The sequence below is a fragment of the Perognathus longimembris genome, chromosome 1 (genome assembly GCF_023159225.1).
Source record: "Perognathus longimembris pacificus isolate PPM17 chromosome 1, ASM2315922v1, whole genome shotgun sequence".
Lineage (NCBI taxonomy): Eukaryota > Metazoa > Chordata > Mammalia > Rodentia > Heteromyidae > Perognathus > Perognathus longimembris.
The window spans coordinates 135,682,379-135,708,406 of record NC_063161.1 but is presented as its reverse complement, the minus strand read 5'-3'; the positions used below and the strand labels follow the sequence as shown (position 1 = coordinate 135,708,406).

General features: G+C 37.4%; 1 protein-coding gene across 4 annotated transcripts in view; it reads right to left on the bottom strand.

Moving 5' to 3' along the window:
* The window catches only part of Plppr1 (phospholipid phosphatase related 1), a 243,638-nt gene that overhangs the window by 22,295 nt on the left and 195,315 nt on the right, over positions 1 to 26,028 (bottom strand). For all 4 annotated transcript variants that reach the window (XM_048338192.1, XM_048338214.1, XM_048338202.1 and 1 more), the window contains exons 3-4: positions 23,530 to 23,718; positions 5,987 to 6,119 (exon numbers count right to left, since the gene is read on the bottom strand). In XM_048338192.1, coding sequence (XP_048194149.1) covers positions 5,987 to 6,119; positions 23,530 to 23,718 — 322 coding nt within the window. The remainder of the gene's footprint in view (positions 1 to 5,986; positions 6,120 to 23,529; positions 23,719 to 26,028) is intronic.

Below are 26,028 nucleotides of genomic sequence, written 5' to 3'. Positions count from 1 at the left end.
AGGATTCTTGGAAGATGGTAAACTAGTGACAGGGAAAAGTCAGAGTTTCCTCTGATCAATTAAAGGTACAGGGATTTAGCAGGGAAATCCAGCTTCACAGAGGACACCAGGAAAATTATAAGTAGTTAGGATTTAGTGTCAGTCAAAAAGTATCAAATCTTAATGTTCTGAATGAAGAGAAAAAGAAAACAAAACCCCAACCAATCTGCAGATTAATGGTCTGGCCCTGATCCATGGCATGGCAGAAATGCTGAGCTACTGCTGCAGAGCCAGGTCTCTTCCTTCCTCCCTCCCTCCCTCCCTCCCTCCCTCCCTCCCTCCCTCCCTCCCTCCCTCCCTCCCTCCCTCCCTCCCTTCCTTCCTTCCTTCTTTTCTGTCTTTCTTTCTTCTTTATTTTGTTTGTTTGATTTTTTTTTGCTCCCGATACCCAAGAACCCACTGCTGCATCAATGCAGGGAAACAAAACTGCATCTTCAGCTCTGAAGGCTTGGAGGCTTGGAAAAGGACAGATACAGTGGCACAGATGGTGGCCATCATTCTCTGAGGGCTCAACAGGGAGGTATGCAAAGGAAATTCATACTGGATAAATAAGCTGCTCCACAAGAGGAATGCAGGAATGAGTTCTGGTGACACCATGGGTGAGTAACTCACCCCCAAACCCAGAGTGACCAGGGACTAAGGCTGTATAATCTCACCACACCCAAAACGGCCACCAGAGAAGTGACAAGTGAACGATCCACATCTGAACCCCAGAGACTGGAGCTGTGGAACCTCACTCCGTTCCTAGAAGCCTGCCATGCCACAAATAGGTGGGAGACACATTTAACTGACAAAATCAAGTAACTGCCCAAAGTGAAAAAAGTTTTCCAAGTAAATGGTTCTCGTAAACAAGCGGAAGTAGTGATACTAAAATCTGATAAATCAGATTTCAAATTAAAATTATTTAGAAGAGATAAAGAAGGATATATCATCAATAAAGGGAACTCTCCATTAGAAAAACATAACAATTCTTAACATTCTTAGCAATTTTGAGCATCTATGCACCCAGCATTCTCAAATAAACACAAGTACTTTAAAATGAACACAGATCCAAACACAATGATTGCTGGAGACTTTAACACACTATTGTAACCAATGGGCAGATTATCCAGTCAAACACTCAGCAAAGAAACCTTAGAGTTAATTGACCTCAGAATATTCCAACAGCCGCACATTGTATGTTTTTCTTGAAATATTTTACAAAATATGACCATAGGCTAAAAGCATAGGTCATAAAGCAAGTCTTAGCAAATTTAAGAGAGTTGAAATTATCCTTGTATAATAAAATTAGAGCTTAATAGCAAGGCACCACAGAAAATACTCAAAGTCATGGAAACTGGAGAAACACATTGCTGAATGATCAGAGCTTATTGAGGAGATAGGAAAACTATATCCAGAAGTTTCTAGAATCCACTTCAAACAAACACACAATATACCAGAACTTGTGGGACACAGCAGAGGTAGCTATAAGTTATAGCTATAACTGTAAGTTATAACTTATAAGTTACATGGTTACAACTATAAATTAGGTTTATATCTATGGGCATCTACATCAACAAATTAGAGAAGTCTCAAATTTGTACTGTAATGATGCACTTCAAGCTCCTAGAAAAAACAAAAACAAGCCAAATATAAAACCAGCAGGCAAAAAGAAAAAATGAAGATTAGATCAGAAATGATCAAAAGAATGAATTAGAGACTAAAAAAAACTACACAAAGAATCAACAAGTTAAAAAGTTGGTTCTTTGAAAAACAAAGACAAAATTGATCAGCCCTTAGCAAACCTGACCAAAGAAAAAGGAATAAATAACGGAAAAAGGACTTAACAACAAATACAAGTAAAGTCCAGAATATTACCAGGGAATACTTTACAAAACTTTATCCCAACACACTAGAAAATATGGTAGAAATGAATGCATTCCTAGATAAATCAATGTACCGAACAGAGCCAAGAGGACATAAACCATTTAAACAGATCCATCAGAAGTAATGAAAAGCTTACAATCAAACAAATCAAATACCAGGAAACTGGCACTTGAAAGATGAGGCAGGGGGTTAAACAGAGGGGGTTAGACAAATGAAGAAAGGAAGGGGGAAATATAGTCATAATATTCAATGTGTTCCTAATGAAACTAGGAAAATTAAAGGGAAGGGTTAGGTTGGAGAGTAAGGGAAAATAATGAAAGTGGTAATAACAATCAAGATACAGTATATTCAAAACCTGATTTGTTATGTAACCCTTTTGTACAACTTCTTAAAGAATAAAGTATAATTAAAATAAAAAAGAAATGATCATAATAAGTAGCTTCTGTATGACAGACTATTTTAACTGTTAATAGGCTGTCTAATCTTGGCATGTTTGGATCAGCATTTTTTTCATTGACTTCAAAGCAAGTAGCTATTTTGGAAGGAAAGTTAAGTTAGTGTTCCTTCGATATGGCATGCTCACCAAATCTAGGATTTCTATTTCTTGCTTTTTCAATATGAAGTCAAAATATTATTGTTAATAATTGATATGTTTAAGAATAGTTTGCTGACTTGAATGAATAGAATGTGTGTGTGTGTGTGTGTGTGTGTGTGTGTGTGTGTGTGTGTACAGTGTACTGTCCCTTAGCTTTTTTGCTCAAGACTAGCACTCTTCCTTTTTGGGCCACAGCTCCACTTTTGACTTTTGGTGGTTAATTGAAGAAAAGAGTCTCCAGGTCTTTCCTACCTGTATTATCTTCAAACCATGGTCCATCCTCACAGGATTACAGGTGCATGACACTTGTGCTCAACTGAATGAATGGAATTTAATGGAATCTAATGTATCGTTATGTATTTTGGGGGAAAATATGACCTCTTTCTGTCTTTGTGCTAAAAATGTTATGCCATGGGTTTGTCTTTGGGAGAATATAAATCTGTGGATTGTTGTTCCCAAAAGACGGAAGGCAGCATTATGGAAGGGAAAGGAATTGAGATGGAGGAAATTAGGAACAGGAGAGGTCTAAACTCTTGCTAATTTGCTTACTTTTGTTTCTTACAAAATATGGTGAAATTTGACAGCTCAATATTTTCTCCCTTCCCACATACTATGAAAATATAACCTCAGAAAATATACTGTGGTTTAGAAAGGGGTGGATGAGTTTGGCTATTATATTTAAGACATAAATGACCAGTCATGCTTTTCCTAATAAGAAAAGAAACTTGGAGACAATTTTATTGTTGGATTTTGGATCGTAAGAATTCAACCTCTTCCCTCAAGGTCAATAATTATTAGCATTTTCTGGAGGAGAAGATGGTATTACTTAATGTTTTACTTTGTCATTTTCTCACTTAGAATTTGATTTGTCACTGTAACTGGTTTTGGTATCCTGGATAGTGTATATACGTGTATTGGAAATAGGGAAGGGAAAGAGAATATCAAAATCGAGAGACAGAGGATGAAAAGACAAACCAATGCAACAGCAATACTTACAAAACTATATGGTGTAAACCAACTCATGGAGGGGAGAAGGACATGGAGAGGGGGAAAGGCGGGACGGGGGATGAGGGAGGAGATAACAAGTTGGATAAGAAATGTATGCACTGCCTGATGTATGAAACTGTAACCTCTCTGTATAGCACTTTGACAATAAAGAAATAAAAAAAAATTGACTTGGGACTTTGACATGGATCGGGGCTATCCAATGAAGACTGGAGAAAATAAGAGTTAGAGAGCAAGGGCCCACTATCACCTCTCCTTTCTACTTTGAAGGCCTTCTAGTTGACCAGTCCTTCCGGTAATCTTTATTTTGTCACACATACTTCTGTTTTCTCAAAGAATCCTCCTTTTCTGCTTAGAAAGTTACATATATTCATGATTAAACAAATGAAAATTACACGACAACATGAAAGCAAAAGAAAATTATTCACACATTGCTCTACAATTAAAGTGACATCAGTTAAAGTTCAGTGTTAACTGAAAACAGAAACTTCAGTCTACACACACACACATACACACACACATGATAGAATGTTACTATACAGTCAACTCACAATTCTCTTGCCTTAGCCTCCCAGTGCACCACTGTGCACTGTCTGTATCTTTTGTATATTTACAAGTATAGACAAATTTTGACATTTTCACATAGCATACCATGAATAATTTTCATTCTTTAAACACTCTAAATATTATTTTTAGATTGCAAGTTAGGTTGATAGCATTATATAACATTATTTTATTAGATATTTATAATTTTTATTGCGACAAAATAGTTTTAGTCCACAAAATTACCCTTCATCTGTTTTTTTATGATTTGAAGTCAATTTTAAGTTTCAAAGGAAATGTGTTTTTATTTTCATCAATTAGTTGTATGGGGGCTTTCTTTTTTAATAACTCCATTTATTTAAGGAATGCTTCTCGATTATAATTACCCCTCTATCATTTTCCTTTCTTACCCTTTCTCCTTCCCAAATCAGACTCACCAAATTTCCTTGTATAATTTAAGGAAAGTATGTTTCATTTTTTCTTATCTTAAAGTAGGAAAGTATATTTCTAAGACTATGCTGCCAACTTGAAATTCAGAATGCACATATGATTTACTTTTACCAGAATCTCATTTCTTCCCTCACTGTTAGTACATAAAGCAGTATTTTCTTAACAATATGTAGTAAATCCACTATCCTTTTTTTGAAATGTGAATCTGTACTAGTTGGGAAATAATATTTATAATGAATGATAGAATAATTGTATAAATTGCAAGAGGAAATCGGTGTCATTTTAGTTTAATTAGAATAGTTATCTGAAATAGCTGTCACTTTCCAAAGACAATTGCAGTATTTTGGTGGCTGCTGGGTTAGAGAAAAAGACAATTAAGCTCTTTGCAATAACGTTCCTAATACATTTTGACTACTACCATATTTTACTTTAATTTTTGTAAAATAAAACATTTAAAAGATCTTTATTCCAAGTAGGACATTTTCTGAATCTTCTGAATAAAAGGACAACCCTATAGACACTCAGAAATATTAAGTTATCTTTCTCAAGGCAGTCAGACTCCTTACCACTTCTCTACCTCCAAAACTACAGCATGATATTAGAATACTTCTCAGACTTTCTCTGAGAAACTGCCTTCTTTGTATACACTTCAATATCCTAGAAGTAAGCTGAAGAGTGCTAATACAGGTCATTTAAAATGAGACAAACGAATACTGAAGAATCAAGATTTCTATAACTAGTGTAAACCATATATATCTATAGCATCTATAGATATATATGATTTAACTGTTTATGTTTGCTATGTACTCATCCAAAAACAAAACAAAAAAAAAACAACCCCACCATCTCTCACAATGAAAATCTATATGCCCGATCCTGTTCAACAAGCTGTTAATGTGATGATCAAGATACAATCTTTGCTTTCCCAGAATCACAAATCATTAGGAGTAGCATTAACAGAGTAACTTCCTGTAAAAGATGTAGTATGGGCTCAGAAGACAAGTGTAGCTAGTTGTCTAAATGGGCACACAGGTAATGTTTAATCAACACTCTTGAGAATGAGTAGGATGTGTAGGATATGGACAGCTTTTCTGGTAAGGGAGTAGCAATGGGATGTTCTAAGCAGGAGCAGCACAAGCATCACATGATCCTTTGAGGGTCCTTTTGAGTCTCAGGCTTATGAAAGGCAGGTTTTGTTAAAAGCGAGAAATCTTTACTTCAAGGGTCAAACTTGGCAGTAGCAGGGGGCTAAATTTTTATCCTTCCTGGAAAATCTCATGGTGGCTTTTGTTTCAAGTTTGAGAAGAAATATAGTCACTACCTTATGTATCTAACTGTAACCCCTCTCTACATCACCTTGACAATAAATTTAAATTTAAAAAAATACAGTTGATAGTTTTGTAGTGCTATTTAATCAACTGTTTTCAGCAAGTTTAATAAATTTTATCAATACAACAGCTCTTAGTTCAGCAGGTTCTTTTAACTCACCTATGAATCTAATGATCCTTCGTAGTAATGGGTTCAAGTAACAGCATTCTCCAGTTAGAATTGTTTTCTCCTCAGCAATCAGGGATTCCCTCGTTGACTTTATGAAATACATGGATAGCTCGCCAATAAAAATCTGGGGAAGGAATGTATAAGAAATGTTGAATTAAGAAGATATATGTGTATTTTTTCAAACAAAACTTTGAAGAATTTAGTCCTTTTAAGAGATATCATGTTGGAGATAAGAAGAGTTAAGCTCTGTATTTAAGTCTTCAGAAAAAAATTTGAGAATGCAAAATTGATCATTTCAGACAGAATTCAGAGCATGACACTAAATTCAACAGTTATACTAAGCACAAAGTAACAAATTGTGACTGAATTTATGATAACGCTCACGAGAGAACTGATTTTTTTTTTTTTGCCAGTCCTGGGCTTGGACTCAGGGCCTGAGCACTGTCCCTGGCTTCTTTTTGCTCAAGGCTAGCACTCTGCCACTTGAGCAACAGTGCCACTTCTGGCCGTTTTCTCTATATTTGGTCCTGGGGAATCAAACCCAGGGCTTCAGGTATACAAGGCACTGTTGCCACTAGGCCATATTCCCAACCCCTGATTTTTTGAAACTTAATGTCTGCATTACAATTTAGAGAGCCAATGCATTTAAGAAGACATTATATATAAATATCATATCACAATAAATTTTTTATTTATTATGGGGAAAATCTATCATTGTTTGCATTATAAATCCTCATTTGATTATGTTTACTGTGGCACCTTTCTCCTACTCTGAAATGGTTGATGGTCCATGGCACTTACTTGGCACATATCTCTTGTTTTATTGAACTAATAAGCATACTGTTTAAATCATTGTGTCCTTTCAGGAACTGTAAGTTTCTTGATAGCATAGTCTCTATCTCACCTTAATTTTTAAGTTACTCTTATAGCAACTAGCAGAGTATGATCCCATTTGAAACAGTAAATTGGCCTGAGATAGGTTTTAACAAGCCCTGACAGTAATACAACTAAAGACAGAAGCTTATCAATGGAGAATAAAAACATTATTATCTACGGAAACTTGAGAACCAGGTATTTTTTAGCACAGCAACCTGCTCACAAGATCCTTCACATAGAGATGGATCATTACTCTTGCTTTACTGGAGAGAAGTCAATGTCCTCAAAAGCATACAGATGGGAAATGTAGAACTAGGAGTGGGCTCCAAACCTCCCACAATGTTATATGCTATTTTTTAATCTTTCTAATCTTAATATAAACACTTTTTAGAAGAATATGTTTTCCTTTGTTATCTATAGGCCTGTGATTTTAAGAAATAAATGATCAATGCTTTAAGAATTCCCATGCCTTATATTCCCCTTGTTATCATGGGACATCTGTTTGAATGGATGAAGACGATAATACTTTGAAAAAACATATGGGTAGTCATTGATAAGTGTTCTTTTTTCCTTCTCTTTATGGGCAAGGAAATACAGGTGTCAGGAAGTTGGTCACATGCAGACAGATGGTACCTCAGGCAGCTCTGGAATGCGGCCAATGGTTGCATTTTCACTGCACCTGTATTTCGTACTTTAAAATTAGACGAATCTTTTGGTAGTTAAAGGATACTATACTTAACCTATTTGGCTCCCAGCGTCCTTGGTATTAAATGTATATCAAATATTTGCATTGAATCACTATGGTGCTCAAGTGTAGTGGTCAAGAAAAAGAACTGAAGACAGCTTTTCCAGGCTTCAAAATTAGCTCTCATGATTCTGAACTTATTTTCTCACTATTTAACCATTTTAGGCCTTTGTTGTTTTATCCATGAAATAAGGATAGCAGTAATTATAAGTTTAACTATACACACACATATATGCACATATACCCACATAAAGATGCACTGTTTGCATACACACATATATGTGAATTGTTTAGAAGAATGACAGCAAACATGTACTATAGAAAGACATGAAGCTGCTATTGTTAAATCAATAACAACAGTATCAACATGGTCATTATCTCATTATTACTATTGCTATGATATTATATAAAAAAGCACATTGCTGGTGGCTTATGCTTGAAATTTTAGCTAGTCGGGAAGCTGAAATTTGATGATAGCAGTTCAAAACCAGCCAAGGAAGGAAAGTCAATAACACACTTATTTTCACTTAAACACACACACACACACACACACACACACACACACACCAAAAAGCAGGAAGTGGAGCAGTAGCTCAAAGTGATAGAGCACAAGCCTTGAGCAACAAAAGCTCAGGGACAAATAGTGCCCAGTCCTTAGGTTCAAACCCCAGTACACACACACACACACACACACACACACACACACACACACACACCTTGACAGGTTATTCAAGAGGTAGATTCCGAGATGAATAAAAGACTTCATCTACCTGAGACCATAATCTACACATAATATACACATAAACAACATGTAAAATCAGGTTGGTTGTGGTGGTTCATGCCTGTAATTCCAGCTGTTTTGGAGGCAGAGATCAGGAGTATCATGATTCATAGCTATCTCTGAGCAAAATGGTTGTGAGGTCCAGTCTTGACAGAAAGAACTTGGTATAGTGGGATATGCCTGTCAATCCAGCTAATGCAAGCAGTAAAGCAGGAGGCCTGCTGTTCAGGCAGGTCTGGGAAAAATGTTAGATAGGATCTCAAAAATTAAGCAAAAAGGCTGGAGGCATGGCTGAAGTAGGGAGATCTCCTGCCTAGAAGGCACAAAGCCCTGAGTTAAACCTCTAGTACTTCCTCCTCCAACAAAGAGCATATAAAGCCAGATTGTATATTATATACATTACAAAGACCAAGTTCTCAGAAGCTGGTTGGAAGTAGGGTATTTTTATCTTTTAGGAAAGCTAGATTTTCCTCAAGTCAATTTTCATCTCTCATGTCAAATATCAATTTTTTTTTTGCCAGAAGACTCTGAAGCTTGTAATATATTTATAGTATACCATCTTTATTTACAGAAGGGCCTTCCATCTCTTCTGCCAGAAGTACTTGGTCCAGTGTCGAGCTATACTGGTTGTGGGGACAGCCCTACGTGCTTCTCCCACCGAATGGAGGCCAGAGTTGGGGCAAAGCCGAGATGAGGTAGAGCCATCGAAACCGCCCGTCCCAAGCCCCCCTTACATTTAAGAGCAGACACTGGACACAGAGATTTCAGGGAGCCGTCTGATGGACTACCGGCTTCTGTTTATTTCAGAGGGAGGGCAGTAGGATTTATTACACTGATGACTGCGGGAAGGAGAGGGACTTGGGGCGGCTAGCTGGACGTTAGCGATTGGCTGATCTGGGCTGTCCATCATAGTGATGTCACAGAACTTCCTCTATGGGCAGAGATCATGGTCCACAGAACCGCCTCCCCTGGGCTTGGCTGGCGACATGGTGGCACACGTGGGGTGGGGCTGGTTTAGCTCCTTCTTCAGGGGGAGGTTCCAGACCCAGGGAGAAGGTAGGAGTGGCTTACAGCCAAGCAGCCCCAGGGCAGGAGAAGGGGCCTGTCTCTTAGGTATAGCTAGACCCCGACAGTCCAGGCCATTATTGTGGTTCTTATCTGATCACATGGAAAAATGCCAATTTGTCCTCAGAGACTACAGGTCTTTCAGTGAAAGCTCATTAACATTTGTACTTTTGTTCCTACCCCCTGCAAAGAACTGTGGATGTAACTAGGTCCTTAATAAGTCATGCTTTCCTTTCATTTCTAGTTAGAAGGGTAGAAAAGAACTAATGTCCCTTAATTTTGTATACTAAAATATTCCTGAGAAGGTTATGGTACAGAAAGGCCTTTGAAAGTCTCCTTGGTTTGTGAAACATCCCTTCAGACATTCTAAATCTGGATCATGTGGCCTTGCAATGGACAGTGATGGTCCAAGTTGACATCAGAGAAATGAATAAGGAAGAAAGAGAAGCCAAAAGAACTCTTTAGGGCAGAAAAGCTATAAAAGTTACAGACTCCGTTGCCTGTCAGGGTAATAAGCCAGTTTAATGACTTTGACAGAATGATGTGTAAAAGCCTTGGCAATAGATTTGGTCTAACAGTAAATTTGTTATGTCTACTTCTTAGCCAGAATTTTTTTTAACTGAACAAAAAGATCCTTAGCTTTTAGATCCAAAGACCCTGCTTTAAAGCTTTGTCATACTTTTAAAAAGTGAAGTTGGAAGACACTGTTCAGCTCTAGCCCCTACAAAGTTGGGGCAGATAAATAGAAAACAGGGTATCTGGTCACCGGGAAGCCCTACTACAGTCATAGATATAGGCCAGACACAGGTAGTCTGTGGGCAGGATAGGTGTCTAGGACTGGCACAGAGAAAGGCAAGCAAGTTAAATGGGGTAAGAAGTAGGAAGGAACATACTGAATTCACGGCTTGACAGTTAGGCAGATGTCTAGAAATGGCTGGACAGAGCTAGAAATGCTTTACACCAAATATTCCTTGCAGTTAACAGTGAGTTGATGGTTTGCCATGTAGACATATTTGGATAGCTTTAGGTAGACCATTTCTTTGTAAGACATATCTCTGCCAAAATAAATGCCAAGGGGCTTTGTTCATCCCTAATGTACATGCATTATTGTCTGACTCTTTTTAATGAACAGATGGGGTTAGGCATATGCATGCCCAGAAAAATGAAAGAGTATTCCTATTGAGGGAGCTTTCCCTAGTCCTACAGATTGATGATGTATTTTTATTTATATTAATCTCTTACTTTGTGTTTCTGTTTTTATTTGGTATATCTCAGAGCCTGGCCTAATATAAAGCACATAGTAGTTACTTAATGTTGAGTGAATTAAGCTTATCAGATCAATGAAGACCTCTTAGGAAGCACGTTTAGTGAACCAGACTATGAAGAAGAAAGATTTCTATTATTTATATTTTTCAGACCCAGTCATTACTTTTGGTGATTTCTTTGCCAGATCTCCTCAGGAAATGGAGACCCCCCAGTTTAGTGTAGTTTTCACAGCACATTGCATAGCTCTGTCCTGACTTCTACCCAACTAATTGCAGGTACTGTTGGTATGTGTCATCATTCCTGATTTTTTTTTTTTTTTTTGCCAGCTCTGTGGCTTGGACTCAGGGCCTGAGCATTGTCCCTGGCTTCTTTTTGCTCAAGGCTAACAGCTCTACTCTGGCTTTTTCTATATATGTGGTGCTGAGGAATCAAACCCAGGGTTTCATGTATGTAAGGCAAGCACTTTACCACTAGGCCATATTCCCAGCCTATATGTCACTCTTTATTTGACTGTGGTGTCCTTGAAGAATTATTTCTACACATTTCTATATACTGCCTAGAACAGAGCCTGGCATGTAACAGATATAATTAATATTTATTGAATGAATAAAAGTTTGACTACTTGAAGGTCTTATTAGGAAAGAGAACCTGAAAATGAACATATGATATTCTTTACAATATTCATATTATTATGTGCCCCAGTTCCTGAGACTGCTATGATCAGAGCCTCTTAAATTCTCATGGAGTGACATTGGGTAGGCTCCTGAGGGGTATAAGGTTGCAGGGCATTCAACCATGTGACTAGAGAATTGTAATTTCCGTCCTCACTCCACCTTTGAGGAGGGGAGAGGGACTGAAAGTTGAGCTCATTATCAATAATCAGTTATACCTATGTGATGAAGACTCCATGAAATCCCCGAAAGACTAAGTTCTAAGGGCTTTCAGATTGTTGAAGGTATGGAGGCCTCTGGAATGCGACATAGTAGGGAAAGCATGGAAGCTCCGTGTTCCTTCCTTATGCTGTGACCTAGGTATCTTTTTCATCTAACTGTCATCTGTATGACATTAGTCAAGTGATTAGTCCATTAGTCAAGTGATGCCTTGAGTTGTGTGGGCCTAGCAAATGGATCGGACCGTAGAAGGGAACCATGGGAATTCTGACTTAGATAGTTTCTAGAATTATAGGTCAAGTGAGTAGTTTGAGATTTGGTGAGACTGTGAGCTGTGCCCTCAACTCATGAGATCTGAAGCTATCTATCTCCAGGTGGAGACGTTGGAATTGAGTCAAATGATAGGTTGTGCACTTGGCATGTATGAGACAGAGTTGCTTGTTGTATGCAGAATAAACCTTATATGTCTTACGTTGAGTGATTGTGTAAAACAGTAGAAAAAAGTCCATTTTTAATTTTAGGAATACCATGAACTTACACATGATTAAAAAGTAAATCAGCTGGGTATCAGTAGCTCACACCTGTAATCCTAGCTACTCAGGAGGCTCAGATCACAGAACAGTGGTTCAAAGCCAGTCTGGGTAGAAAAGTCCCCATGAGATTTTTATCTCCAATTAACCCACTCAAAAACCAGAAGTGGAGCTGTGGATAAAAGTGGTAGAGTACTAGCTTTGAGCAAAAGAGCTCAGGGACAGCGCCCAGGCCCTGAGTTCAAGCCCCATGACTGACACAAAACAAAACAAAAAATTTAAAAAAACAAAACAACAAAACAAAACAGAAGTAAACTGGAGAGACAGGATGCAGAGGACACATAAATGAGAACTGATAATAAAAAAGGAAACAACATTGCTTGCCTTAGCCATTTCAAAACCTCTAAACAGTCTTACTTTTAAAGTGACAATATGGGCTGGGAATATGGCAAGAGAGCTTGCCTTGTATTCAATTCCCCAGCACCACATATATAGAAAACGGCCAGAAGTGGCGCTGTGGCTCAAGTGGCAGAGTGCTAGCCTTGAGCAAAAAGAAGCCAGGGACAGTGCTCAGGCCCCGAGTCCAAGTGCCAGGACTGACCAAATAATAATAATAATAATAATAATAATAATAATAATAATAATAATAAAATGGCAATTCTAGAAATGTCACAAAAAATAAGTAACAAAAAGTTGCGAAGGAAGGAAAAAAGGAGGAAGGAAGGAAGGAAGGGGAAAAGGAGGGAAAATGGAAAGAAGGAATGACAAAAGGAAGGAAAGAAGGAAGGAAAAGGGAAGAAGAAAATAACCAGGGAGGAGTGTCATTTTATAATCAAAATGCACTGAGCGATTCCTAGATTTTAGTAAAACTTTGATGGACACAAAGCAATCCAGCTCACATATCTAACGAGTAAGCTTCATGAATATCCATTTTCTGTTAGGAAAATAAGACACTAGTTGTCCATTCACTAGATCCATATAGAGTCGGATTCTGCTTGGAGAATGAAAGATTGTGAAGGTAAAGGGTCTTTCTGCTTTGTGTCTAGGATGCAGCTCACATTGGATGCCATTTTGCCTACAGTAGCAGATTTGTGACTCTGGTTTTGGCAATGATGGGGTTTCTCCATCTCTACCTCTGCCACTCCACTCTGTCTCAATCTATCACTCTACTCACAGAGCAGCTGGGGCATGTGGGACCCTCCATGTGTTCATTTCTGGCTGCCTTGCCTATTTGAGCTTTTCTGATTGTTGGCTAGCAAACATTCTATGAATCATGGCAAATCAGAGAGTCCTCAGTGATAAATGGTCAAGGCCAAACTAGCTCTGGCAATGAATGAACTACAAATAAATTCCATTAGTGTATTTTGCCAGCTAAAGCCATAAGTAACATTTAACCTTTAGATAAGCGTAAATACACTCAAAGTAATGAAAGCATCTGTTGTATCTTGATAGTCATATTTCACATATGGACACCCAAATGGCAAATATATAAATAACTGTGAAACATAGTCCATCATTTTTCTGTGTTGCCTTTTAAGATCTATGATTTATTTATTTATTTGTTTGCTTGCTTGTTTATTATTGGTGACAGTAGAGTTTGAATTCAGAGTTTCACACTTACAAGTCAGGTACCATAAAATTGTGCCATGCCCCCAATCTTTATATGATATCTATTTATCTGTCTATCTATCTATCTATCTATCTATCTATCTATCTATCTATCTGTCTTTCTGTCATCTATCTGTCCATATATCTGTCTGTCTATATAATTTGTGTGTGTGTATGTGCATGTGTGTGCATGCGTGTGTGTGTGTGCTGATACTAGGGCTTGAACTCTGGGTTTTGTGTTTTCAGTCGCCTTTTTTTTTTGCTTACAGTTGGTGCTCTACCTCTCAAGCCATACCTCCAGTTTTGGCTTTTCTTTACTGGTTAATTTATAATAAGTGTTTTGAAGAAGAGTCATATGTTACCTCTTTACTATACTAATTTTATTTCTTTTGTTTATATGTCCCACATTGAAATTGCTAAATATTATGATAGTTCTATTATTAAGAGAGCTCCATAGTCCATAATGATCATGCATATTTATATACTCAATAGTATTCAATATATTTTCTAGTAGTATACAAAAGTACCATTTCCCACACTTTTGCCAGAATATTTTTTAAAATCTTTTTTCCATTGGTCTAGATATTTATTTTTGTGTTAGTGCACGCTTCTCTGGTTACTGTACCTTTGTACAGAACTGGGTTATCAGGTGGTATGATGCCTCTGGCTTTGTTCTTTTAACTCGTGTTGTCTTTCACCATTAGAGAATTTTTGTCATCTTGTATGAAATTTAAGATGCTTTTCTATTTCTCAGAAGAATGTCACTGACATACTGATAGGGATTACGTTGAATCTGAAGATTGCCTTGTATAATATAGACATATTAAAAATATAAACTCTTGCAGTCCATGAACATGTGATGTCTTTCACTTTAGTGTCATTTTTCCATATCTTCAGTGATTGTTTTATTATCTGTTATGTAGATGCTATGGTTATTCTTAATCTGTAATATATTATAACATTTACTTCATTCAATAAGCTTCATTTAAAAATCATTGTTTTCATTTTTACTAATTGTAAAGGTGTTCAATGTGACATTCCCATACATGTGACATTTTCCTTTTGTTTACTAGGTCTATGTTCCATTTATGTTTTTAGCTATAAAATTTACTCTTAAAATTGCATTTGCTGGTTTTGTGGTTTTGGTATCTTTTCTTCCTTTTTTCTTTTTTAAGTACCAGTCATGGGGTTTGAACTCAGGGCCTAAGCACTGTCCCTGAGTTTCTTTTTGCTCAAGCCCAGCACTCTATCACTTGAGCCACAGCTCTACTTCTGGCTTTTTCTATATATGTGGTGCTGAGGAATCGAACCCTGGGCTTCATGTATGCGAGGCAAGCACTTTACCACTAGGCCATACTCCCAGCTTGTATGTCATTCTTTATTTGGCAGCACCACTTACGGCTTTTTCTGTTTATGTGGTACTGAGGATTGAACCCAGAGCTTCCTGCATGCTAGGAAAGCACTCTACCACTAAGCCACATTCCCAGCCAGCAACTTTAAAAAAAAATTTTTTTTTATCTCAAGAAAAATTTATAGGTTTATACAATTATGCTCACAAAAATACTTGACACGATTGCAATGTTCTTAAGTTTGTTAAGGATTATTTGTGGTCTAAAATGTTCTATCCTTGTGAATGATCACATAAATTAGAGAAGAATATATATTCTATAGTGATAAAATATATTCTTTGTATTGAATATATATAGTGAGCAAGAATCTTTAGTATGTCTACTACATATATTTGGTTTAGAATGGAGTTTAAATCTGATATTTCTTCCTGTTTTCATATTGAAATATCTACCATTGCTAAAAGTAGGACACTGAAATGATTACATTGCAATTTATATCTCGCTTCAGCTCACTTAATAATTGCCTTGACTTAGGTGCTCCAATGTATTCATAATAGTTGGATTCTCTCACTGAGTCAACCCCTTTATCATTATATAATGGTGTTCTTTTTCTATATTTTGATATATTTCTTTGTCTACATTTTGATATAGAGGCTTTTACTAATAGGTATAGTTATAAACTCAGCATTTCAAATAAAAAATATTAAATTTGGATGCTACAAAATATGAAAGTTTTTAAGTACCAGTGCTCAAGAAGCTTCATATTTTGGAGAAGTTTAGGTTATTCAGATACAGTCTATGCAAATATTCCATGATACCCTAATATGACAAATCTGAAATATTTCTGTTCTCTTTACTTTGAATAAAGAATATACAACCTGTACTTCAGCTTCCTTTGGGTTTTCATTTGCATAGAATATTGAATTTTATCCTTTCCATTGGATGTGTGTACTTACTACAAAGTGAGTTCTGTATGAACAACATACAACAAGCTTTTAAAAAACCCATTCAAATATCCTGAGAGTTTTTTTTTTTTAATTTGAGAATAGGATGACTGTAATATGTCTTTCGGTAATCCTATTTTAATTGCATCTGATTAGGGACCTTTGAGATTCCTGTACGTGAGTATTTTACCACTTTTTCTGGTTTTAGAAAATGTTCAGTTATCATATCTTTATACTTTCTATTCTTTCTCCTTTTCTTCACCTTCTTTAAATAGTTTGACTTCAGAATTTGCCCTTTGACATATTCCACAGATCCCACAAGTGTTTTCACGCTTCTATTCATTCTTTCTTCTCATTTTTACATAACATACTTTTGAATTCACAAACTGTGTTCTATTTGATGAATTGTGTTATTAATGCTCTCTATTGTTGCCTTTTCCATTTCATTCATTGTATCTTTGATCTCAAGGACTAAGATTTGAATTTTCAAATTGTTTTAATGCTTTTAATATTAAATTTCATGTTCTGGTCACGTATTGTTTTCCTCATCTTGTGGATTGTTTCTCCATTTTCCTGGAAATTTTACTGAGATTCTTTAAAAGAGATATTTCGATGGTTTCTCAGGCAATTCATAACTTTTTTGCATTTCTTTAGCATCAGTCACAGGCACTTGATATTTGTCTCTTTGATGACATTTTATGGTTTCTCAGGCAATTCATAACTTTGCATTTCTTTAGTATCGGTCACAAGCACTTGATATTTGTCTCTTTGATGACATCATGTTTCCCTGATTGATTTTGTTCCTTTTGGCCATGTTTCAATTGTCTGTGCATTAAAAGAAAAATTTTAAAGCAGTTATTATAGCCTTCAGAGACTGAATTACTCTATCCAGTTAGCCCATCCAGAAATGTTAGGCAGTGTTTGAAGTCCAGGCCCATTACAACTGCTGTGCCTCTGGTGTCTGAAGCTTGGATCTGGGTTGAGTCTGTAGGCTTAATCATGGGTATTGCCCTTCAGTCTGAGACCAGGGAGGCCTACCTGGTGATGGGTATTACAGAGACAAGCCTGATATTAGGATTTTGCTTTCAAGACAGTCTTATTTTCATTGCCATCCTTTTTTTTTCTCCTGGTCCTGGGGCTTGAACTCAGGGCTTGGGTGCTGTCCCTGAGCCTTTTCTTGCTCAAGGCTAGCATGCTACCACTTAAGCTACAGGGCCATTTCTAGCTTTTTTTTCTGAGTAGTTTATTGGAGGTAAGAGTTTCACGGACTTTCTTTGCCCAGGCTGGCTTCCAACTGTAACCCTCAGATCTCAGCCTCTTGAGTAGCTTCAGAAGCACAGGCGTGAGCCACCACACTCAGCTCACTTCCATTAAAAAATGGTTTTATTGTTATTATAATGGTGAAATATAGAGGCGTTACAGTTACACAAGTCAGATAAAGAGTGCATTTCTTTTTGAAGGTAAGACAGTGTCATACCTTCTTGCTCTTTCCCAGTTCATTTCCATCTTTTTATTCACCATTGGATGGTGTCTCTCTCATGCTGGAATGCCTGGAGTTTTGGGAAGGGAGATACAAGTACCACAAATTGCCCTTCTGACCCCTTTTAATATGTCATTTATTATTGTAGTATAACAGGATCCCTTAGCTCCTGTATGTGGATAATTATTATAATTTTATGGAGGGGATAATCAATGGAGAGTTCTATCTTGACATCTTGCTTCATCCTTTCCCTTCACAAGTGTTTACAGAAGACATTCACATGAAAAATAACTGGTAAGATATAAACAGAGTTTAGCAAAATTAGGGATTATAATTTCATATTGATTTCACTATATGTCATATGTGATTGTTGTTGCCAGGGCAGTTAGAACTTCTAGAATATGCAGTTTGAGTTCATACATATGCCAGCTTTTGGCTCTAATATCAAAGTTGCTGGCTCTGATGTTAAAGAAATATCAAAGTTGGTGCTGGATCTTGGATGTAGATTTTGAAGTTGAAATCCCAACTCATTTTTTGATGTGATTGCAAGTGCCTTTTGTGAACTTTGTAAAAATTATTTTAACATGATGGCCAATACTAAATCAGAAAATTATTGAGAAGATTAAAATGTATATGAAATTATCTATAGACATTTAGTGACTATTTGTTATATTTACTTGTTGACCTATCTATTCAAGAATATGCATGGAAATAAAAGAAAATGCCATTGTGATTCATCCTGTTCTACCTAACCCTAACCAGGTATTTGATCTTGAAATAGTTGTTTGCTTTGGCTTCAATTTTTCATCTTTCAAACAAAGAATTTGAGCTAGAAGATCCTTAATGTGATGCTTGGGGGCTCTAACATGCTCGTGTTATGACAGAAACTGACAAAAGGGCTCAGCAAGGAAAATTAAAATCTATTAATTGCACTCAATCTCAGCCAGTCAATTAAAAGTCTCCAGGGCTACTGTGATTTCTTGCCATACTGGTGTCTTCAACCCTCATTCATTTCTTTATTCTCCCAGGACTTTGCCCTTACTAAGTAACCTTTCTTTTTTTTTTTTTATTTTTGCCAATCCTGAGGCTTGAACTTAGGGCCTAGACACTGTCCTTGAGCTTCATTGCTCAAGGCTAGTACTCTACCAATTGAGCAACAGTGCCACTTTGGGCTTTTTCTGTTTACATGGTACTGAGGAATCGAAACCAGGGCTCCATGCATGCTAGGCAAGCACTCTAACACTAAGCCACATTCCTAGCACATAAGTAACCTTTCCTGAAAACCAAGTAGATGTAGCTTATCCAACAGCTGTCACATTGCTTGTTATCTCTGTCACTTCATGTTTAAGAACAGCAGATGCTAGGACTAAATCTTGTTCACTCTCTAGCTATGTGTGACATGGTGGGAACCAGATGTTCATAGAGTCTCTAAAAATGTCTAAGTGGCTTCACAAATCTCAGGCTCTGCTTTATAGATTCTTCTAGTATTTGGCCTAAGAACTCTGTTATTATCAAGAAAGAAATACTTTTAGTTGCATCTATTCTTCTACAAAATGAGCCAAGAAACTTGGAAACTACAAACTCTGCTGCTAACCTTGACTTTCAGTATCTTCATGCTTGGTTTTTCTCTTTCCTGAAGAGTGCCAGCAACAGTCTTACATCTACAGAAGAGTTCTATTCTTTTACTTATCTTTGGTTGCTCCAAGAGTTCTTGACTTCTGTTTTATCACAAAATGATCAAAATTATAGACTTCAGCTTCAAATACTTCTATATGATAGTGTCGTGATGGCATTCTGAAGATCACATCATTCAGTACCTGGGATAATCCTGGGTCCTTCTTACCAGTTACTCTGAAGGGCAAATTCACCACCTGCTTAGAAAGCCATTCTTAAGTGAGACTTGATGTAAGGCATGGCACTAAAATGATATTCTGTATTTATTTCTAAAGCATAGCATTCTCTCATATCTTTTATTTATTTATTTTTCTGGAGCATGAGTACAAGAGAAATAGGAATTTAAAACAAAACATCCAGACTACTTCTTTCAGTAAAAGTAAGATGAATTGTAATCTCCAGTAAACTGACTATCATATATTTTGGGGCAAATAATATTCTTTTCAAGAAACAAATTATCTGGTTCCTTAACAAAATCATCTAGTCACCAAATATTATGTAGAACACCTTGAAGATGGACAATATGTCTCTCTGTGAAATTGTGGCAGGCAAAATTAATCTCTAGAGGATTTTCAAATCCTTCATAAGCAGTATGATCAGGAAATGGAGAATAGATTCTTAGTTTAAGTTTGGTTTAAATCTACAAAATATGATACCTATATGTCTTTTCCAGAAGAAAATGTGAATTGTAAGCAACAAAGGAAATGTAGTCATAGTAGTTTTTTTTAAGTACTCATGTGATTAGTGTACCAAAAAGGAAAAAGATATGAACATAAAATGTTAAAAAGAGTTTCAATGATGGTCTTGTTCAGGAGCAAACTGTGAGAGAATACAAGGCCTTACAATGTCCCCTTTGCTCTAACAGCTGCAGTCCTTGTCTGCCAGCCAAAAGATTTGCGTTATTGAGTTCATTTTGTGTTCTGCAATGTTATTTTACATTTGCTGTAAGCTTAGTGCTTAGACACTTCCCAATGATGATCCCACAGTTTTCTTCAAATAATGCCTTTCTATCAAATTGTGTTTGTCTCTTCCTAGGAAATTGCAGATGCATTTTGTATATGCCTCTGTGCACACTGGCATGCAAACTGTGAGCTATTTCAATTCTCTTGGGCTAGGAGTCAAATGTTCTGCTGCTTCAACACTAAATACTCCCCTGTCACTTCATTGTGAGGCCAAGGAAAAGGTTTAATAGCTATTTTTTCATGCCTTGTGGCTCTGGGACTGAGATAAAATAAGGGTAAATCAGATTGTCCACTGAGTAAATCCTCTTATCCAAGTGGGCTTTTCTGCTTTAACTCTGAATGTATCAGTTTATTCTGAAGGTCTAAGAGAGTAGTTATTCATAATTTTCAGGTGGTCAGAGCATGCCATATGGGTATTGTTGAAGTATGAGGGTACTACTTTTGGCTAAACAGTTCAGTACGTGATCTATCACGTGCTAACTTTCCCTACAGATCTTGGACATTAGTAACCTTGGCCCTGTGTAGTTCACTCCATGTGGCCTTATCTAAATAGGATGCTGATATTTTGTGACAGAAAAGCACAAAAGGAGAAATAGGGAATGACAGGTCAAACAGCAGCATCTGTCCCCTCATGCCTGTCTTGTGCAGCTCTGCAGCTGTAATAGGGATGCTGTGATTTACATAGCCATCCAGGCTGCGGGTTCTTCCATTGCCAACATGCTGGAAGATGCATAGAAAGTCAAGGACAAATCCAAGTTGAATTTCTTTCTGAAATTTATCACAAGTTAGCACCACACTACCACCTACAAGGAGTCCTGCATTCATCGTACTCTAGAGAGAATGGGAAAGTTTTAGGAGGGAAACACAAGCAAACAACTGTGTAGTTCTATGGAATAGTTGGTTCAGTATGGAAGAACCCCCAGAAAGAAGCTGGGAATCCATTTGTAAAGACTTGCAATCAGAATGTTCTTTTTTTTTTTTTTTCTATCCATTCCCATGGAATCTGAGAACTGGAAGGATATTGGAAATCATTTAGCCTCACCTTTTCTTTGATATAAAGATAAGAAAATGAACCCATGGAGGGAACACAACCTACAAGAAATCACAGAATTACCAGAAGCAGAGGTATGGAGCCCCTCCTCTCAATCTAGAGAGAGCCCAAGGAAGCTGGTTGTATGTAAGAACAGGAAAGGGTTCATGCTTTGAAGTAAGAATGCATGCTGAGGAAGAGACTGGGGATCTATAATCCACTGGTTCAACAAAGGCTGCTCTTGAATAAGCTATGCTTTGGTATGATGGGGCAGAAGTAAACATAACTCCTTGCTGCTAGGAGATTTCCTTGACTATTTGGAGAATCCTGCTTTGTGTCCTGTTGCAGCTCACTTATTTATAGGCTTTGAGGGAAGATGAAGCATCATTAGCAGAGTTTCAAGGCCACATCGCCATTCTCTGCCGTTAACCCATCAGTTATGATCAGCTGTGATTTCTAGAAATATGCCTTTTCTACGAGGGAAATAAACATGGAACTAAATGGGTGGCTCTTTGTCCAATTGTGCATGGATCTGCTAGGAAGCTTCACCAAAATCAATTTGTCCAAGTTTAGTCTCATGTTCTCAACTGAAAAATAAAGCGTGTTGGGTATACTTTTTCTTTGGAATGTTCCTTTTCAATTTCTCTGGGCTGTTGTGAGGATCAGTAAAAGACTGTAGACTATGAATATATATATATATATATATATATGCATATATAATTATAAGATGTTCTTTTTACCACCATCACTTATAGGATAATCTTAAGCTCATATTTGGAAGCTTGTTAGTACTATTGGTCATAGTTTTCACTTAGAGAAGCAAGAACTGAAAATTGGAATCAGGGTTTCATAATCGACAGCTAGATAGGAACTGAAGATTCTTAATATTTTGTATATCATCCACGTTGGAGCATTTGGTCTGCATCTCAATTAATGTCCTTCTAGGGACATGAATCAAGGGTAGAGATTGTATTCAAAGTTGTAGCTGGGAGAAGACTTTCCATTAAAAATCTAGGACTGAGTATGTATAAGGTACTGCACAAACACATTTCTAAGCCTCACTACAATTATCCTCCCAAACAAAGTATGAGAGGTCACCTGCCCAAAGTCACATGGCCAGGATGTAAATGTAGGTATATTGGTATGTAAAGCTTGTGTACTTAACCACAGTGAAACATCATGGTTCAGCTTATCATTGCTGCCCTTAATCTCTACAGCATAGTCTTATTTGAGGGAACATTGTTAATCCTGGAATAAATGATCCAAATAAAGTACTCTGACTCATTATGTTTGTATTACTTCTCAAAACTATATTTCTTTCTTTTCCTTTAAAGCCAGGAAAATTGGAAACCATATTGGAACTTAATGTCTGAAGTATCAGTACATTCCTTGGCACAAAAATGATACCTAGATGCCTATAAAGGAAGTAACGGGCATCTAGAAGGAGAGATGAGAAAGGGTTGGGGAAAGGACAAAATGGCAACTGAGACTTCACTGTAATTAATATGTCCAGGTAGCATGTTTAGATATAGAAATTTCTACTTTAAAATTTCCATGAAATATCATTTTCAAAATAAATGTATCTAAGTGTTAAGTCACTTAGTTTTTAGATATTTCCTTGAAGACTTTTTTCTTTTTTGCTTCATGAGATAAAATGAAACAAATGAAGGAAAAGTTGCAATTCAGTTGAATGTGTTGGAATGTGGACAGAGTCAGAATCATCAAGAATGACAACTATTGTTAAGCAACAGCAACTTTTGGGTAGAGAGGTTTCCTTCATCTCTGTCCTCTCTGGAAAGTCAATCCGACCTGTAGGAGATACGAGCCAGGGACAGTTTATTCTATCGTGATCTAAGTCTTCATGCCAAGCCAGTTCTCACTGTCAGGATTGTGTCTGAATGCAACCAATCTCCAGCTTTTGTTTTTGTTTTTTTCAGGAGCTAATCATTTCTATTGACTTATGATGCTCACATTTGCTTTTTCAAAACATATATGTATAATATATACACATATATTTAACTATATACTAGTTAATTATACATTACATTATGTTTAATATATAAATACATAAGTAAATATGCTTATATTTATTTAAAATATATAAATATAGATTTTAACTCTAGATGCTAAAAATAAAAAAAAAAACTACCTACAAAATACAAGACTTATTTCAATGAGTTTTTATACAGAGCTCTATTTACTCTGCTTGGCTGAAACAGAATCCCATTGATCAGATTGCTGGTGAGTGCCCAAGAGGAGAGGAAAGAGGAGAAAAAGCAGAACAGGAAATAGGCTTTGGTATCTGACAATAAAGCAGGAAGTCTCTGTACTTACAATAGCAGTTGGGGTGGCAGCCAGCACACAATAGAGCACTAGAGGAGTGATGAAGCTTTCTTCCTCCGTCCCCGGGTACGGCTTCATTAAGTCTCCATCCTGACAGAAGAATCCTTGGATATGCACCTGAAAAGTGTCAGTGCATTCGAAGTAGTAGGCAAGCAGCACTGTCCCAGCCATGATGACAAGCTGAAAATACAGCATGGTAACACAGAGATGTTAGCAGGGCTTTGGAACAACACTCGGCCCTCAGAGCACACTCTCTCCATCACCCAGTATTAGTATTGGCAAGTGCATGCCTGTGTGTGTGCCTGGTTCAGCATACTCTAGGCTCTGGGAGTGTGTGCTTGCTTGTCTGCCTGATAACATCTGTTATAGAAAACATCCAGCAAATAATATGCAGCTCCCATCTGAAAGGCAGATCACAGCAAGGCTTGTAGAGACATCCAGAGTCTGCTGCTGCTACACTCTCAGAGGATGCATAGGATAGAGGAGATAACATGGAAGCACAGCCTGAGTAACCTGCCTGTTCCAACATACTTTCAGAGCCAGCACATCTTCCATTTCTGGGAGGATACCTGTATTATACTACCTTACCATAAGTAAAAGAATAATTTTCCTTAAAAGTCATTTGGACTAAGAATATTCCCCACCCTTCTCATTTTCCCTCTCTTCTTATGATTTTCCCTTTGTTTGTTTGTTCTTTTTTTCCAGTTCTGGGACTTGAACTTAGGGCCTGGACACTGTCCCTGAGTTTTTTTGCCCAAGGTTAGCACTCTACCACGTTGACCCCCAGCTCCACTTCCATTTTATGTGTGTGTGTGTGTGTGTGTGTGTGTGTGTGTGTGTGTGTGATTAGTAGGACATAAGAGTCTCATGAACTTTCCTGCTTGGGCTGGCTTTGAACTGAGATCCTTAGATCTTAGCCTCCTTAGTAGCTAGGATTATAGGCCTGAGCCACTGGCAGGTGCCAGTCTAAAAGTGTACCCCAGGCTGGTCTCAAACTCATGATCCTTCTGCCTTATCTTCCTCTTTGGCCACCATCACCAGTGACTTTCTTTTTTCATGCAGAAGCCTTTCATATTTCCTTGTTATAGTGTTCTCAGTACAAACTCCTAACACTTTGATAGAAAGGTCTTTTACTCAGGTAGATCACAAACTATACTCCCCTTCACTTCCTGTTTATATGACTTGTTTCTGCCTTTAACTCCCACGTTATTTCTCTAGCTCTTGTTTATTGGCACCATGTATAAATCAGCAAACTTCATGTCAGCCATGTCTGCTGCTTCAGGAACTTGTTTTAATGGTTGCAACAGGGAAGAATCATGGATAATTGTGTTTCTTACAAGACAGAGAGATAGATGCTCCAATGTTCTTCTCCCGGTGGTACTCTTACCTCCAACTAGCTAACAAAGTCAAAACTAGGCTGTTTTTATGCCTGACTACTCAACTGAGTTGGCCTGGTGACATGAACCCTAGCCAGCTGCTTTGAGTGCTTTAGAAATAAGATGATTTTAGGATTTCAGTAGTTTGGGGACTCTGCCTCTGGATCGGTCTCTGTCTCCTGCACAGGGTAGATGTGAGATTTCTGTGTGTGTCCCCTGCATGTGGCTGGAAGCACAGTTCTATCTCCACTTCATCCGCTGGTAGGGGACAGCTGCCTGGAGAACAGACAGCATCTGGGAGAGGAGGCATTTTTGGATAAAAAGAAACCACAAGCAAGACTAGTATCTAGCTAGTAAAGGAAGCATATTCCATCTTACTGAGTACCCATGTGACTTCTCTTTAGAAAGAAAAGTAAAAGTGAAGGAAATGAATGTAGAAAAATATCCATAACAAAAGTAAGGCATAGGAATTATAAACACAGAGATGTCTTCACATAAACGACATCCATCTCAGCAATATTGTTAACAATGACAACCAAGAGATAACATCCTCTGCTTAAATTTGAAATCCATGGAATGAATCTTGAATGACTCGATCCCAGAAGTAGCAGAGAGAATGGAACGAGTACACAAAACAATTTCAGTACTGTACATTAAAACAACAACAACAACAACCAAGCCCAGAAAATCTCAGTGTGATAGAGGTAGAGGGGACTTGAGCAGCTTGGCTCTTTCTTCTGCTGAACAACCAAGAATCCCTTTCCTGTTATTTTCAAGCAATTTGCAAACTCCCAGGAACAATCCAATATAATTCAGAGATGCAGAGAGGCAAAAATGAACAACTCATACCTCAATTTCTAATCGTCTTTTTGAATTGAATATTCTTTGGTGATTCTTTGTTTTGTTTTGTTTTGTTTTTTGTCAGTCCTGGGGCTTGAACTCAGGGCCTGAGCACTGTCCCTAGCTTCTTTATGCTCAAGGCTAGCACTCTACCACTTGAGCCACAGTGCCACTTCTGGCTTTTTCTATATATGTGGTGCTAAGGAATCAAACCCAGGGCTTCATGTATACTAGGCGAACACTTTACCACTACGCCATATTCCCAGCCCTGGTG